A 16,424-nucleotide genomic window follows, 5' to 3' on the forward strand; every position below is an offset into this window, starting at 1 on the left:
GGGGTGTGGAAAGCAGGGGGGGGTTTTGCTTCTGGGGAAAAGCAGGGATGGGTTTGCATCACTTCATCTTGACTGTATAAATCAAATCATCCAGTTTTCATATGGAGGTAAAACAAAAGGGAAAAACCTGCTTCCATCCAGAGGAGGAAGCTAAAGGAGCTCTCGAGCACAGCACCAGCCTGAGCTGAGCAGCTCCAATGTCAACATTTCCATGGTGGTGTTCTCCCCTTCCCTTGCAGGGCTGCAGACCACACGTTTAGGGAACCATTTGGAGGACAGAGTGAACAAATTCCTGCGGCGTCAGAACCATCCCGAGGCTGGAGAGGTCTTTGTCAGAGTGGTAGCAAGTTCAGATAAGACAGTAGAAGTTAAACCAGGAATGAAATCCAGGTTAGTCCTGTTAATTATAATGAATGCACTCCTTTTTATTTATTTTATTTTGAAGCCTCCTTGCGGGGCTATTGTAAAATTGTGCCAATTTGCACCTTAATGCCTTGGCACATTTTTGAAATTTGGACGTGTTTAGGATTATGAAAGGTTAAAAAATGTAGAGGAAGTGACTGTTTTGGGGGCAGTGGGAACATCCTTGCTTATAATACTGGGACTTTGTGTCACTACATCTTGAGTGTGACCACATTTTGGTTACCGAATTCATAGTTTAGTTTGGAGCAGTTGCTGAGATTCTGTTCCTTACTCTTCCTTCATTTTGTTGTGTTTTTAGAAACACTTCAGCTTTCTGGAGTAATTTTTAATTTGTTTCATTATAAATGAAAATATTAAAAGCTTTAGTCTGTTAAGTATTTTGGGTTAAATTCATAAAAACTGTGTTTATGTGACATCACTTCATACTAATGCATCACATTTTCTGCTCTGTAGCCTATTTAAAGGCTTGTGGTCTCTGAGGATATTCATGTACTCAATGCTGGCCTGTTCAGCCCTGTGTTCTATATGGAAAGTCTTTCCATGAATTTACAGGAACAGGACTCCCTGTTTTACTACAGCTGTGCTCTGACCCCATTTAACTCTTGCCTAAAAATGTTCCTAAGGAGTTAAAAATAAGGTTGACAATAATCCCCTCGTTCCGGTAGGACACTGCTTTAATAATTGGCATTTGTTTGGGTTTTCTCTCCTGCTGCCCTTTCCTGCAGATTTGTGGACTCTGGTGAGATGTCAGAATCCTTCCCTTACCGTACCAAAGCTCTGTTTGCGTTCGAGGAGATCGACGGGGTGGACGTGTGCTTCTTTGGGATGCACGTGCAGGAGTACGGCTCGGACTGCCCCCCTCCCAACACCAGGTACCCTCCTTGGGCATCTCCCAGACCCCCTGGACAGTCACTGCAGATACATTTGGGACATGCATTTCAGTTCTGGCCCACAAATCCGTCCTGCTGTAGGACTGCAGATGACTTTGAAGGGAAAGACAAATATCAAAAAATGTAATTTAGTAGGATAAATACCTATCCTAATTATCAACTGACACAACCTCCTATATCCACCAGAACAATAAATTAAAAAAAAATTACAAAATCTACAGTTATAACAAACAAAAATGTTACATTTTTTGGATTCTGCTTATAATTTTGCCTCTCGATGTGTATTCTTGCTGTCTAAAGAAATACAGCCCTTCTTTTGCTTTTGAGGACTGTTTACACCATGTTAAGATGCTTGAATATGCATTAAAACACCATCAGCATTTATTTGTCTTTCTGCATGTTTGTCTGTGGCAAGCACATTTCTCTCTCAGGGTTTTTCATAGAGGTGCACAGAGAGAAAGGAAGAGAAAACAATTTCTATTTCTGCTCCTTGTTTTCTCATGTGGAATGTGTTTGGAGAATTGTTTACCTGGGGTGATTGCTGGATTGGATTCTGGTGAGGATTGTTTGAGCCTGGTGGCCAATCCAATCCACCTGTGGCTGCACTCTTGAGAACAGGGTCACAAGGTGTGAGTTAGATTTGGTAGTTAGAAAAGCAGGTGTGTGGTTTTAGTATCTTCCTTTATACAGTATATTAATGTATTATAGCATAGTTATAATAAAGAAATCATTCAGCCTTCTGAACTGGAGTTGGACATCATCATTTCTTCTCACTGGGTTCACCTGCATTTTACAATATTTGTCTAGTGCAGAAGTGAGCTGTCAGTAAAAAGCAGCCCTGAGGGTGTCCCTCTCTCCCTGCAGGCGTGTGTACATCTCCTACCTTGACAGCATTCACTTCTTCCGGCCCCGCTGCCTCCGAACCGCCGTGTACCACGAGATCCTCATCGGCTACCTGGAGTATGTGAAGAAACTCGGGTGAGTGAGAGCTTGGCAAGCAAAGAAATCTGGGTCTTCAGTGGTTTTTCACTTGGGGTGGTCTCTGTTTCCTTCTGACCTCTCTGAGATGTGTGGAGCGAGCGTCTCTTCTGCAGTGGAGAGAGAAACTGGGATTTTGTCACTAAGGTGGTTTTTATTGTTGGGATTCCTAAACTGACAGCACATCATTCATTTGGTCAGAGGTTCACTTGATGTTTAAGCTTCATTATTATATCCCTGACCTTATCCCTTGTCAAAATATGGGTTATTGCCTCAGCATCTTTGCTACAAAGAAAAAGATCTTAAAAATTTAAAAAAGAAAGCCAGAGGTCTGAATTTATAACTAGGTTTGAGTTAGTTTTCTGGTGGGAGTCACAGGTGTTGTTTGTTGTGTGTGACACAGGTATGTGACAGGGCACATCTGGGCCTGTCCCCCCAGTGAAGGAGATGATTACATCTTTCATTGCCACCCACCTGACCAGAAAATACCCAAACCCAAACGTTTGCAAGAATGGTATAAGAAGATGCTGGACAAGGCATTTGCTGAGAGAATCATTCACGACTACAAGGTTTGTTACTATTTGATTTCTGATTCCATTTTTATAGTGTTCTCATTTGAAGGGAGCTACTGTTGTTTTATATCACCTGAAAAGTGGAGTAATGTTGTACAAGGGGTTTATTCTCAACCAGAGTCTTCATTGTCATAGATTTTCTTGAGGTTCTGCCTTTCAGGCTGAGAATTCTTTAGGTTTGGTGTCTGCATGAAGGGAAATCTGCAAGAACCTGCCTTTGTGTATTTTTCTTTCACTGCATTTTCTAGGCAAGGAAATATGGAGCTTGTCAAGGTTTATGGAAGCTGTTTCTTTCTGGTGATTCTGGAGAAGCATGTGAAATGCTGGGCCCCACTAGTGTGAAATAAAAGAGCTCCTTATGACAAGAATGATTTTCATAACTGCAGAATATCACACATGTACCCAAGGAAATAAGTAGAAGGTGGCAAAGGGAGCATTTGCCACTCCTTTCATGCTAAAATGTACAAGAATTCCTTAATGGCAATGACAGTGCTGGGAAAAATGGATGTTTTGATGGCAAGTGACAATTCCTAAATGTGTAAAGTAGGAACAGCCCCTAACAAGCCTTGTCATCAGGTGGCAAAGAGCTGGGAAATCTGGGCCTCCTGATAAGGGGGTTTTGAAACCAGAGAGGGGTCAGTTGCATTTTCCAGGGATATCTTGGTATCTCCCATCATGTCAGGAGCATGAACTGATGGCATGATGGGGTCAGGAAAGCCTCAGCACTGATCCTCAGATGGAACAGGGAGTGGGGCTGTGCCAGGATTGCCAGGCTAGGTCTGGAGCTGTCCCAGAAAAGGAGCCCTGGCAGGAGCAGCTCCTGGCTGTGGGTGAGGCCCAGCTGCTCAGTGAGGCTCTGGGCTGTCTCTGGTTCTCCTCTCTCTCTGCTAAGTGATCTTCATTTATTTATTCCTGCTCTGGTGTGATGTGTTCAACAGGACATCTTCAAACAAGCAACTGAGGACAGGCTGACCAGTGCCAAGGAGCTGCCTTACTTTGAAGGTGATTTCTGGCCTAATGTGCTGGAGGAAAGCATTAAGGAGCTGGAGCAGGAGGAGGAGGAGAGGAAGAAGGAAGAGAGCACTGCAGCTAGTGAAACAACAGAGGTGGGTTAGCTTTATGTGCCATGTTCTCCCTTAGCTCACAAAGCTGGTAATTAATGCTTTAATACAGAGAGGTCACAGCAAATAAACTAGAAAAGATCATTTACAGCAGACATGAAATCAGGGGTCCCTTTAACTGCATTTCTGTTTTTCTTCTTGGTTAACATCTACTGATGGCTTGGTTTGTTGGTTTGGGTTTTTTTAACATACTCAGAAGTCGCTTATGTCAGTTCAGCATCTCTCTTCTCAGAGAAATGTGTTAAGCTGCTTTTGCCACGCTACATTTGCTTGCAGTCATTTGGCTGAGCTTCTGGTTCACACCTTTGCAAAGCACCTCCAGCATTTGTGATTTGAAAGGTGCTGGATTTTTCAGAGCTGAATGAAATGTGGCTGTTATTTAAGCACAGGTACTTGTAGTCATTTGCAACAGTAAAGGGCTGAAATTTGAAAGTGTTTATTGCAGGCTTTGCGTTGGAGGGAAAAGTTGATCCTGATGGTGCTGTTCCTTCACCAACATTTTCTCTTTGTCTATAAAAACCAACCAAGCCAAAAAAAAACCCACAAAAAAACAACAACCAGGTTTTTCAGGGCCCTGGACAGAATGTCATCATTCATTTTTATTTCCATCTTGATTTTATCTGCAACCAAATGGTCTCAGCACTTTTATACTGTCCTTTTCACTTGAGATTTGCAGCAAGACATTTTGAAAATAAATGTTGTAGGAAAATCTGAAGTCCAATAGATTGAAGTAGAACCAAAAGTTTTACCTGGGGAAAGCCCCCTTGAAGCTTAGACTGTTTGCCTTCAGTCTGTGTTACATAGGATGGATGTGGAGGGATGGACCTTAATCCATCAATTTTGTGATGTCAGAAAGTTCCCTCTGTTAAACCTTAGCAGCTTTTCAAAGTTACTACAGTTTGTGGCAATGTTTTAATGGAACCACAAAGTTAACAGCTTTCACTTTGTTTCTTCTGAATGTGACTTTGAATGTTGAGATAGTTCAGCAAGCACTGCTGTATAAAAAGAAGTGGAAGGCAAGGCTTGGAATTAGGCAGCAGCTCTCTGTTGCTAACAGGATCACTTCCAGTAAATCAGGGAAAACAGTGGTGTGAGAATTTACTCTGCATCTAGGAGGGGGAATAAGGTGTTTGAAAAAGCCCAGAACAATTCACTGTGAGTTCAGACAAGTTGTGGCCTAAAATGAGACGATGCAGCCTTGGATGGGAACATCCCTGTGCTCCCCCTTAATGCCTGGTGCAGCAGCAGGGGGACACAACCTGCACCCAGCTTGCTGAGGTGTCATCCAAGCATGGCACAGTGGGGTCTTTGCCTTGTAACTCAGGAAAAGGAGCAAATTTTAAAGTGTGATAACTTCCTCCAATCAGACACTTAAACTGGGTCACTTCATGGAGAAAACTGCCCAGCAATGGGGATCTCCAAGGGTACAAGCAGCACATGGGTCTTGGTACTGAAATGGCACAGAATCTGTCTTAAATTCTTTGTCCTAAATGTTGTGTATGTGAAGAGAAAGCTTCCTGCAAGTGAACATGTGCTGCAGGTATCAGTCAAAGGGGGAGTAAAGAGGTGACAAATATTCAGAATTCTTGGCAAAGGTTCTGAAGGGGTGAGGCTCCCCCAGGAACCCCATCAGCATCTCTGGCTGATCTGGCTGAATGTCAGAATGAAATGGCACAAACACAGCCCTACAACTTCTTAAAACAGCTTGGACTACTTTGTACAGTTTGCCAAATATAAACTTGCAAAAGGTGGAGTAGAAAGAAAACTTAGACTTGGCTTGTTTGATAAGTTTTAGTCTGTTCTCCTTTTGGTGTTTAAACTTTAAGATCTCAGCTGGGGCTTTAGGACATGGAGGCAAAGAAGGGCAGGCTCCGATTCCATCAGTGGAAGGAAACTTGGGGGCAGTCAAGGTGGGGACATAAAACAGGTCACTTCTCAGTCACTTCAAGTCACTTAGAGCTCTGTCTGGTTTCCCATAAAATAGCCTCATTTTAATTTCCAAACAGGTTTGGTCAGAAAATCCACAAAATTAGTTAAGAGAGAACCCAGGAGTGGACAGGGAATTCCTGTCCAAGCCTAATTAATGGAATGGAAGGATGGCAGCAGTCTATAAATAGAATTGCTTTCTGCAGTTGGAATATTTTTGTTTTCCTGGAATAAATATGCCTGTGGACAAACCCTGTGTTTGCTTGTACATACTGTTCATGGAACTTGCTTGCGTATGTGTGTATATTTATATTTATATATATCCAAGTATTTCAGTAGCTTATTTTTAATTTTATGATGACCAAAATTCTAGAAGTTGGAGAGGGGTTTTTCCTGAGCCCTCCCTGCCGAGGGCTTGGGGTTTGATTTTTTAAGGACATGAGAACTCTAAAAGTTATTTCTGTTTTCCCAGGTCATCTAAATAGCATCATCTGCTATTTTTCACTCTCTTTACTTACATCTAACATTCAGTGTATGGCCTCTGTGGTCTGTGTTGTAACTTGGGCACAAGTGGAGGTTTTGGAGATTATTTTTTTGGGAGCTGCACATGCAGCTGGAAGTCAGCAGGATGGAGAATAATGTGTTTTGTTGGTTTCAGTTCAAATCCTGCATGTTCTTATCTGTGTCCTAGCCCTAAATCTGTTCAGTAAAAACAAGCATTAAATCAGAGCTCAAGCAAGTATGTGACACACCAAATGCACAGTAAAGCAAAGTACTGCACTCTTGGAATTTTAAGTCCATATTTTTTGTGTCATTTTATCATCAGCTGCAAGATCTAAAGCAGTGGAAGCTGAAGTACGACGTTGGAGAAGGAAAAACAATCAGTGTAAAATGGGAATTTTTTAATGTATACATACCTTAAAAGTTTATTTTTAAACAGTGTTTGGATTTGTTTGCCTGCCAATTTGGCTTTTGATTTTTCCTGGAAGATAGGATATATTTAACACAGGAGGGCTGATTTGCAGGCATTGGAACAAAGTTCTATTCCTGACAGCAGAAGTGTGTCACTGTGAGCCCAGTGAATGGGAGAGAGCTCTCCAAAGTGTAACATCTTTCCCGTGTCTTTATTGCAGGGGAGCCAGGGCGACAGCAAGAATGCCAAGAAAAAGAACAACAAAAAAACCAACAAGAATAAGAGCAGCATCAGCAGAGCTAACAAGAAGAAGCCCAGCATGCCAAACGTGTCCAATGACCTGTCTCAGAAGCTCTACGCCACCATGGAGAAGCATAAAGAGGTACTGTGGGAATCTGCTGTAAAAAGAGAAGGGTTTATTCCTGTAAATGCAGGCACAGTGATATTCAGAACTGAAAAACCAGGAAGAATAAACCCTGCGGTTGGGCTAGGAATGTTTCTGTTGCATAACAACATATTGGAAGAGATTAGCCCAAACGAAGTTAATTAGATAATGTTCTCACTGCAGAGAACACCAGCTCCTTCCTGCGACATTACCTGACCTCTTTGCCTTTTATTTCTTCCCCATTTACCTGCAGGTGTTTTTTGTGATTCATTTACATGCCGGGCCTGTGATTAACACTCTGCACCCCATTGTGGACCCGGATCCACTGCTGAGCTGTGACCTGATGGATGGGCGAGACGCCTTCCTCACCTTGGCCAGAGATAAGCACTGGGAGTTCTCCTCCCTGCGCCGCTCCAAGTGGTCCACGCTGTGCATGCTGGTGGAGCTGCACACCCAGGGGCAGGATCGCTTCGTCTACACCTGCAACGAGTGCAAGCACCACGTGGAGACCAGGTGGCATTGCACTGTCTGCGAGGTACGTGTGGGCACGGTGGCATTGCACTGACTGAGGGATGGTGGCATTGCACTGACTGAGGGATGGTGGCATTGCACTGTCTGTGAGGGATGGTGGCATTGCACTGACTGAGGGATGGTGGCATTGCACTGTCTGTGAGGGATGGTGGCATTGCCCTGACTGAGGGATGGTGGCATTCCACTGTCTGTGAGGGATGGTGGCATTGCACTGACTGAGGGATGGTGGCATTGCACTGACTGACATACGTGTGGGGCACCTCAGAACTCGGCCCTCTCTTGTCCTACAGCTGAGTCTGAAGGGGGTTTTTTGAATATTGCCCAAAGTTTCTCCAAATTAAGCCCATCCTGGTAAAGGGCTGCTAAGCCTTAAGGGGAGGTGAGGGCAGTCACCTCCCCTTAGAGGGTAGAAGAGGTGGGTGCCTTTTCTTGTAGAATAAGTGACTTTAGTTGCTTGACATGGAAAGCACCAGTGCTCTGGAACAGCTCCTGCTGCATTGTTTATTCTGCTACTGCTCGTCAGCAAAGACAAGTTCTTTACTTAATTTTAAAGAATTATGGATCTTAGAATGGTTTAGGTTGGAAGAGGCCTCAAAGACCATTTTGTTCCACCCCTCTTCCATGGGCAGGGACACCTTCCACTAGCCCAGACTGCTCAAATTTCAGGACGTGTGTTAGAGAGAGGTTATCCATGGGGCTGTACTGGTATGCTTGAGGCTTTTTGGAGGACTTGTGTTCACCTCTGGGTGTAGCTGAATAAAAGACATTTGAATAAGTGCAGCCTCGTTTTTACACCGCAAGTTATTGCCAGGTTTGTGGGGGAAGAGTCTTAATTAATCCCTCTGAGGAAAGCACTGAGCAGAGCTTCTTGAGGCGAGGCTGCAGGACATGGACTGGACACACGCAGGGAATTAGGTGGTGGAGGGAGGTAGGGCCTTTAGGCTGCCTCTGGTACCTCTGTGTAAGGGAGTGCCCTTCCTCCAGCCGAAAAAGGGAGAGGGCAGCAAAAATGTGGGGGTGTTCAGGTAAGTGACTGTCTGTGTATGAAACTTGTTCTTGTTTAGAGATTTTTAAAAATACATATTTAAGGGTAGTAATTATTAGTCAGTAGTTACACTAAGGATAAATGGAGGGCTAGACCCTACTTTTTAGGAGTGACCATAGATTTATCTTACTAGTTGGAGGTGTTGGCACCCCAGCAGGCATCACAGAAAAATAAACAGTTAATGTCATCAAAAGGGAAAAATTGGAAAAAAAAAATTACTGCAAGACTTTTTCATGTAACAAAATGACACAGTGATTGCCCCAGTTGCATTGTTACCTGCCACAGTGAAGAGCTGTGATTGCAGGCTGCCTGGACAGGCTGTGTAGCCACTTCCCTGGCTGAGTACAGGTGTGAGGTGAAGTGGCAGCTGTTGACAGTGTGTGACTGTCATCCTGCTTGTGCTCTGCGTGGTTGTACCCACAAGCACCCAACGTGTGCCTGCACAGGAGCTGGCGCTGCTCCCCTGGCACCACGCTGCTCTCTGCCCGTGTGGTTCGCGCCCTGTCAGCAGCTGAGCTCTGGCTTTTCTTTTCTTGCAGGACTACGACCTCTGCATCAACTGCTACAACACTAAGAGCCATGACCACAAGATGGTTAAGTGGGGCCTGGGTCTGGATGATGAGAGCAACAACCAAGGAGAGCAGCAGTCCAAGAGCCCCCAGGAGTCGCGACGGCTGAGCATCCAGCGCTGCATCCAGTCCCTCGTCCACGCCTGCCAGTGCCGCAACGCAAACTGCTCTCTGCCATCCTGCCAGAAGATGAAACGGGTTGTCCAGCACACCAAGGGCTGCAAGCGCAAGACCAACGGTGGCTGTCCGGTGTGCAAACAGCTCATAGCTCTTTGCTGCTACCATGCCAAACACTGCCAAGAGAACAAATGCCCCGTGCCATTCTGTCTCAATATCAAACACAAGCTCCGACAGCAGCAGATCCAGCACCGCCTGCAGCAGGCTCAGCTCATGCGCAGAAGGATGGCTACCATGAACACCCGAAACGTGCCTCAGCAAAGTTTGCCTTCTCCTACCTCAGCAACGCCTGGTACCCCTACGCAGCAGCCAAGTACACCGCAGACACCGCAGCCTGCTCCCCAGCCCCAGCCCTCCCCTGTAAGTATGTCACCGGCCGGCTTTCCCAGCGTGTCCAGAACCCAGCCCCCCACCACCGTCTCGACAGGAAAACCCGCAAACCCGGTGTCCGCGCCGCCGCCTCCGGCTCAGCCGCCGCCGGCCGCCGTGGAAGCGGCTCGGCAGATCGAGAGAGAGGCTGCGCAACAGCAGCAGCAGCAGCTCTACAGGGTCAACAACATGAACAATGGTTTGCCTCCCGGCCGCCCGGGACTCGTGAACCCCACGGTGGGCTCGGTGAACCAGATGCAGCAAGTCAGCATGAATGTACCCCGGCCCAACCCCGTGAGCGGCCCCGTGATGCCCAACATGCAGCCCGGGCAGTGGCAGTCGCCGCCGATGCCGCAGCAGCAGCCGATGCAGCCGGGAATGGCCAGACCGGTGATGCCGATGGCGACGCCGCAAGCCGTGGCCGGGCCCAGGATGCCGGGTGTGCAGCAGCCGCCGCGGAGCATCACCCCCAATGCACTTCAGGACTTGCTGAGGACCTTGAAATCGCCGAGTTCTCCGCAGCAGCAACAGCAGGTTCTTAATATCCTTAAATCCAACCCTCAGCTTATGGCAGCTTTTATAAAGCAAAGAACAGCCAAATACGTGGCGAACCAGCCTGGGATGCAGCAGCAAGCAGGGATACAGCCCCAGCCCGGGATGCAGCAGCCGCAGACTGGCATGCAACAGCCGGGCATGCACGCGCAGGCGGGACTGCAGAACATGAACGCGATGCAAGCCGGAGTGCAGAGACCGAGCGTCCCTCCCCAGCAGCAAGGGATCGGAGCTATGAACCCCCAGGGACAGGCGATCAACATCATGAACCCCAGCCACAACCCCAGCATGGCCAACATGAGCCCGCAGTACCGCGAGATCCTGAGGAGGCAGCTACTGCAGCAACAGCAGCAGCAGCAGCAGGGAGGGGCCGGCATGGCAGGAGGGATGGCAGCTCACAACCAGTTCCAGCAGCCCCAGGGCCCGGGAGGTTACCCCCAAGCCATGCAGCAGCAGCGGATGCAGCAGCACCTATCCATACAGGGGAGTTCCATGGGACAGATGGCTCAGATGGGACAGCTGAACCAGATGGGCCAGCCCGGCCTGGGGGCGGACGGCGCTCCCAACATCCAGCAGGCCCTGCAGCAGCGCATCCTGCAGCAGCAGCAGATGAAGCAGCAGATAGGGTCCCCCGGGCAGCCCAACCCCATGAGCCCACAGCAGCACATGCTCTCAGGACAACCGCAGGCGTCTCATCTCCCTGGCCAGCAGATCGCCACCTCCCTCAGCAACCAGGTGCGGTCCCCAGCGCCCGTTCAGTCTCCCCGTCCCCAGTCCCAGCCACCACATTCCAGCCCGTCACCCAGGATACAGCCCCAACCATCACCGCACCACGTCTCTCCCCAGACTGGTTCCCCCCACCCAGGACTCGCAGTCACTATGGCTAGCTCCATGGATCAGGGACACTTGGGCAACCCAGAACAGAGTGCAATGCTTCCCCAACTAAACACCCCCAACCGCAGTGCGTTGTCTAACGAATTGTCTCTGGTCGGTGACACCACCGGGGACACATTAGAGAAATTTGTGGAGGGTTTGTAGCATTATGGGAGCATCACTTTTGTTTCTTCTTTCCTTTCGTGTTCTTGGATATTTTGTACTGAAAATTCAGACATCTGGGTTGTTTTGAATCCTAGATGGAACTGCTGCTTCCTACAGATGGAAGAATTAATTGCTGTTTAAAAATAAAAAGAAAAAAAAAAAACAATACAAAGAATATATTTTTTTGTTAAAGCCAGGCGGTTAAAATATCTGGTCTCTTTTGTGGGTTTTTTTGGTTTTTATTTTTTTGTTGCTGTTGACTCATACCTTTTTTTTAACGGGGAAAACAAGTTCATTATATTCATATTTTTTATTTGTATTTTCAAGACTTTAAACATTTGAGTTTAAAAGAAGAAAAAAAAAATAATATTCAGAAACTGTTTCCTGAAATAATGCAACATTATAGCGTATCCCGGTAACTTTGACACATGGCGGGAAGATTTTTGTTTTCTATAGTGAACTCTGCAGGCGTTTGAAGTATTACCCCTGGGAAGATAGGAATTGACTCTTGCACACATTGGCCAACGCCAAAATCCTTGTCTTGCAGATGTAGAAATTGTTGCTTTGTTTCTCTGATAAAACTGGTCTTAGATGAAAATAGGGATGATCACTCTTAGGCCGTGCTGATCTGGATAGAGAAGAAACATTCTTTTCTTTCTTTCTTCTGTGTGAAACTTGAAACGAGGAAAGCAATTCTAGTGTAAATCATGCAAGCGCTATAATTACTATAAATAAGAAAATCCAAGAAGATTCAATCACTGTATAGAATGGTAAAAAGAAAAAAAACTCATTTCTTACTTATAATATCATATTGTTAAATAAACTGTGTGCAACAGACAAAAAGGGTGGTCCTTCTTGAATCCATGTACATGGTATTAACACTTAGTGTTTGGGTTTTTTGTTATGAAAATGCTGTTTTCAACATTGTATTTGGACTATGCATGTCTTTTTTCCATTGTATATAAAGTATTGCTTAAAATTGATATAAATTACTGAAGTTTTTAACATGTATTCTGTTCTTTAAAATCCATGTAAGAATGTTTAAGGTTTTTATTTATTTATATATTTTTTTGATCATGTTCTTTGTAAGACATAGCTATGACGATTCACTCATGACCCGGAGCAGCCAGAGGCAGCGGTAGGAGAGGCACGATCCATGGATATTGTAGCTAGCATGTCTGTTTTACAACACCCTTAGCGATTGTTTCCTTTTCGGGGAGGGAGAGGAGAGGGGAATGGTTCCCAGACATCGACTCTTCGCAGGTGTTCATCCATAAGGGTTAACTGGAATAAATTATTAATAGCCGTTGCTTTTTAAAAACTGCATTAATTTAGAGAAGGATCACCAATGAAAGGAAAATAGAGAGTATTGAGTTAATTCTAGGCTAATTTATTTAGTCTACAGTAAAATATGAACCTATTGACTTTAACACTATTTTTCTGCTGTTAACTCTGAGTCTAGATTTGAGGGTTTTCTGTGGAATAAAAAATAACAAATCATGTACATGTTCCCTTTAATATCCTGTCACCATGCCCTCACGTTCCTGGGATACTCACTCCTCCTCCCCTCAGTGAATTGCTTTCTCGGAGTGAAAAAGTCCAGGGAAAATTTCCCAGCACAGGTGTGAGCTCAAACCACGAGCTCAAACAAGCGCCTTCCTCAGAGCCCGAGGCGTCTCGGCTCCGTGTGCCCGGCACGGGCTGTGCAGCGAGCCCGGTGTGCTGTCCTGGGAGCACCGGGCACATGTGGCTTTTCACGTCCAGTTAGCGCTTCCTCCAGCCTTAACGTTTTTATTGGGACACTGGTGGGGGAAAACAGGGGGGAAAGAGCAAATCTTTATCTCAACTTTTTTCCCCGTACTGTGAAAATCGTGTGCTGCGGCGCCACTTCATCCTTTTTAACTGGAGAGGGTCTCTGCTTCAACTTTTACTTGCAAACTTTTAACTCTTGTACCTTTTTCACTACCATCGGATTCATCTGCCCACACAATTGTCTTCAGCAATTCAAGATGTCAAAATTTGGGGCTGGGGTGAGATCAGTGAACACTAAACCCAAAGCTTGTCCAAAAGAAATCGCTGTAAAAAAAAACAAACAGAAAAAAAAAAGATGGAAAGCCCTGATGCTGTGTCTCATGCTGTGTACTTAAAAAGAGGAAAAACACTATATTTGTGATCAAAAAGAGGAAACTTGAAATGTGCTGGTGTTTCTAATAAAAGCTGGTAAAACTGCTTGGATTGAAGGATGGTTCCACTTGGCTGGTGGCCGCGAGGATCAGCGGAGCCTGACACCCAAGGTTAAGATAACTGCGCTCAATCTCACTAATTCCTCTAAGTAGCCTCCATTTTAAAGGCATCGGCACCGCTTCCGGATTTGGATAAGCTGAGTCCTCTTTGGAGCACAGAGCTGGTGTGGCCCAGGCTGCAGCTCCCTTGGGTGCCCATTCCCGGGAAAGAGTGGAAAAAACCAACGGATGGGAAGCAAATACTGGAATAATTTTTAAGTACAACCTGAAGTGTGGCGAGATCACAGCGCCAAGGGATCGATGTAGATCCGATACTCAGGTGTGTTAGGTAAGAGCAGATGTTTCACAAGGAAAAGAAGGGAAATGAAGAGCTGAAATCAAACCTGAGGAGGGGCTGGGGGTGCAGTTCTTGCAGCCTCGGGGAGGCTTCACTCCAGTCTCCTGTGAGTGTTGATATGAAGTTCAGCATATCTGAAGCCTAGATGGGCTTTTCCAAGTCCCTGTCTGATGGGGAGGTACGGTCAGTAAGGAACAGCATCCTAGAAACATGGGAATTGATAAGGCGAGAGTGCACTGGAGCTTTGTGCAGGAGCTTTACCACCGAAGAGGGTGGGTAAGGCCTTCCCCTCACTGAATTCTAGAGTGGGAGAAGGTTCTTAAATCTGAACGTCAAGCTGCAGTGATGGTTCTCTGCTATTTTCCTGGGCTGCCCACTGTGCTCCGCTCTGCTCTGGCTCCTGCTGGTGATGCTGCTGCCGCAGGCTGGGAGCTTTCCCTCTCGCTGCCCGCACAGCTGGGCTTCCCCTCGGGACACAGATCTGCCCACAGCACTTGTGTGAGTGCTCCCTGCGCTGTCTGCCTCCCGGATGCGTTAGAGCAAAGCAGGGAGGAAGAGGAGCCCTCTTGCCAAACCGGCTGGGACGGTCCCCCCTCGGTCAGTGTTAAAAGGCAGCAGTAGATGTTGTCCCTTCTAGCCGGTGGCAGTGGACAACAGCACATGACAGCAGTTCATGGCTTACAGGGTGATCAGGAGGTGTGTCGGGTGCTTCTCCCAGAGCAAATTTCAGCCCATGGTTCCTCCAGTGCAGGGAAGATAGAGCAGCCACCTTGGAGCTGGGGGAGCTTGCTGTGCAGGGCACTCTGTGCTTCCCTGCGCTTCTCCACAGTCAGGAATTTAAAATGCAGAGCGGGACGCTGCCAGGGCAGTGATTGAAGCAAGTTGGAGCCAACCCCAGGATAACTGAAATGAGCCTGGACAGAGGGGAGGATCTGTATCAGATCCCCTGTGATCCCTGCAGGAGCACATTTCATGGTTAACGGTGAAAGCACACCCAGGGTGAGGCAGGAGGATTCAGGTGTTTCACAGCAGGTACAAGAGCTCTGGTACAGCTCTGGTCGCTCTCGGGAGTGCCGTGGGGTCAGCGGGCGGTAGCAGTGAGCACTGCGAGAGGAGGGAAGCGTTTGCAACCGGCTCGGAAGTCATTTTGGTTTTGGCTGCAGCACAGGGAATCTCGATGAAGGGCTGGAGTTGGTTCCAGGTGGAAATGCAGCCAGCGGAAGGGTGTTGGAGTGATGCAAAGACTCGTGCTGGGTTTGTTGCACCTAATCCATAACGTTGAGTGCCCCACAAACCCCGCTCCATGCGGCTGTTTCTTAGATATGAACCTCTGAAACAACACTCGCCTCGGCGTAGTCCCAAAAGATCAGCTGCGAGCACGAGTGAATCGCACACGGAGCTTTCCAGCGAGCTCCCCCGGGCCTGGGATTACAAAGCTGGCTCTGTTCGGTGGGCACAGTTCCCTCCTGAGAGCTCCTCGGTCTGGAAGTGGTTAGTGCTCACCGAAAGAGACCTGCTCCATCTCTTATTTTTGGCTGTGGTGTTCATCGAGGCTAGGCTCTGCTCTCATGCACGTTCCAAATTCGGCTCTTGCCAGAGTGGTTCATTTCCTCGCTCACCCGCATCCCATCCAAATCCTTTCTCCAGTACCTCAGCCCCTTATACCTTGATGATGTACACTAAAACAACGCTGGGAGATGAGGAGTTCAAGAGAAATGAGAAAATGAGATATTAAGCAATTGGCCCAGAGTCGAGCAGGGTGCCCGGCCAAGGTGTGGCACACAGGAGCTTCCTGAGGGCTGCTCCCAGCCTGGCACAGCCTTTCCTCGGCCCTCAGCCCCCTCCGTGGGGAATCGGGGAGAGCCAGGGTGCACCGAGCTCTGCCAGCTGCGATTGCCAAGCTCCTGCCGCAGCCCGTCCCGTGGAATGGGCTCCCGAGGGGTGTCTTCACAGGGGGAGCAGGGTGCGTTTGTAACCTGTGTCTGACTCCCTTTCCTAACAAGTCCTCAGAAACATGAACGGGATTTTAACCATCACAAGAGGAGCGGTTTGGAAACGGCATCCTGGGCTTGGCGTCCGACCTCCAGGCAGAGCCCTGGAAACGTCCCCGTGAGGGGACCCAGGCGGGGCCCTGAGCGGACAGAGCCCATGCCGTTGGGGGACTCGGCCCGAGCCGGGAGGGGACCGAGCCCCGGTGCCCCCCGAAGACGGCCGGTGGGGGGCCGCGAGGGGACCCGGGAGGAGCCCTGAGGGAAGCAGCACGCGCGGGCTGAGGGGCAGCGTGACGTCATCGCGCTCACGTCACGCACAGCCCGCGCGCGGGGCACTCCGCGCGCCCCCGCCCCGTGACATCAT

At 47.6% G+C, this 16,424-nt stretch overlaps 1 protein-coding gene across 7 annotated transcripts in view; it reads left to right on the forward strand.

Moving 5' to 3' along the window:
• The window catches only part of CREBBP (CREB binding protein), a 95,967-nt gene extending 82,960 nt beyond the window's left edge, over nt 1-13,007 (forward strand). For all 7 annotated transcript variants that reach the window (XM_053991861.1, XM_053991863.1, XM_053991867.1 and 4 more), the window contains 8 exons: nt 240-390; nt 1,149-1,295; nt 2,178-2,291; nt 2,695-2,860; nt 3,802-3,969; nt 7,044-7,205; nt 7,462-7,743; nt 9,324-13,007. In XM_053991861.1, the coding sequence (XP_053847836.1) occupies nt 240-390; nt 1,149-1,295; nt 2,178-2,291; nt 2,695-2,860; nt 3,802-3,969; nt 7,044-7,205; nt 7,462-7,743; nt 9,324-11,489 (3,356 nt within the window). In that variant the 3' untranslated portion in view covers nt 11,490-13,007. The remainder of the gene's footprint in view (nt 1-239; nt 391-1,148; nt 1,296-2,177; nt 2,292-2,694; nt 2,861-3,801; nt 3,970-7,043; nt 7,206-7,461; nt 7,744-9,323) is intronic.
• Nucleotides 13,008-16,424: the final 3,417 nt, after the last annotated feature.

Source organism: Vidua macroura, chromosome 16 (assembly GCF_024509145.1).
Source record: "Vidua macroura isolate BioBank_ID:100142 chromosome 16, ASM2450914v1, whole genome shotgun sequence".
NCBI classification, from domain to species: Eukaryota; Metazoa; Chordata; class Aves; order Passeriformes; family Viduidae; genus Vidua; species Vidua macroura.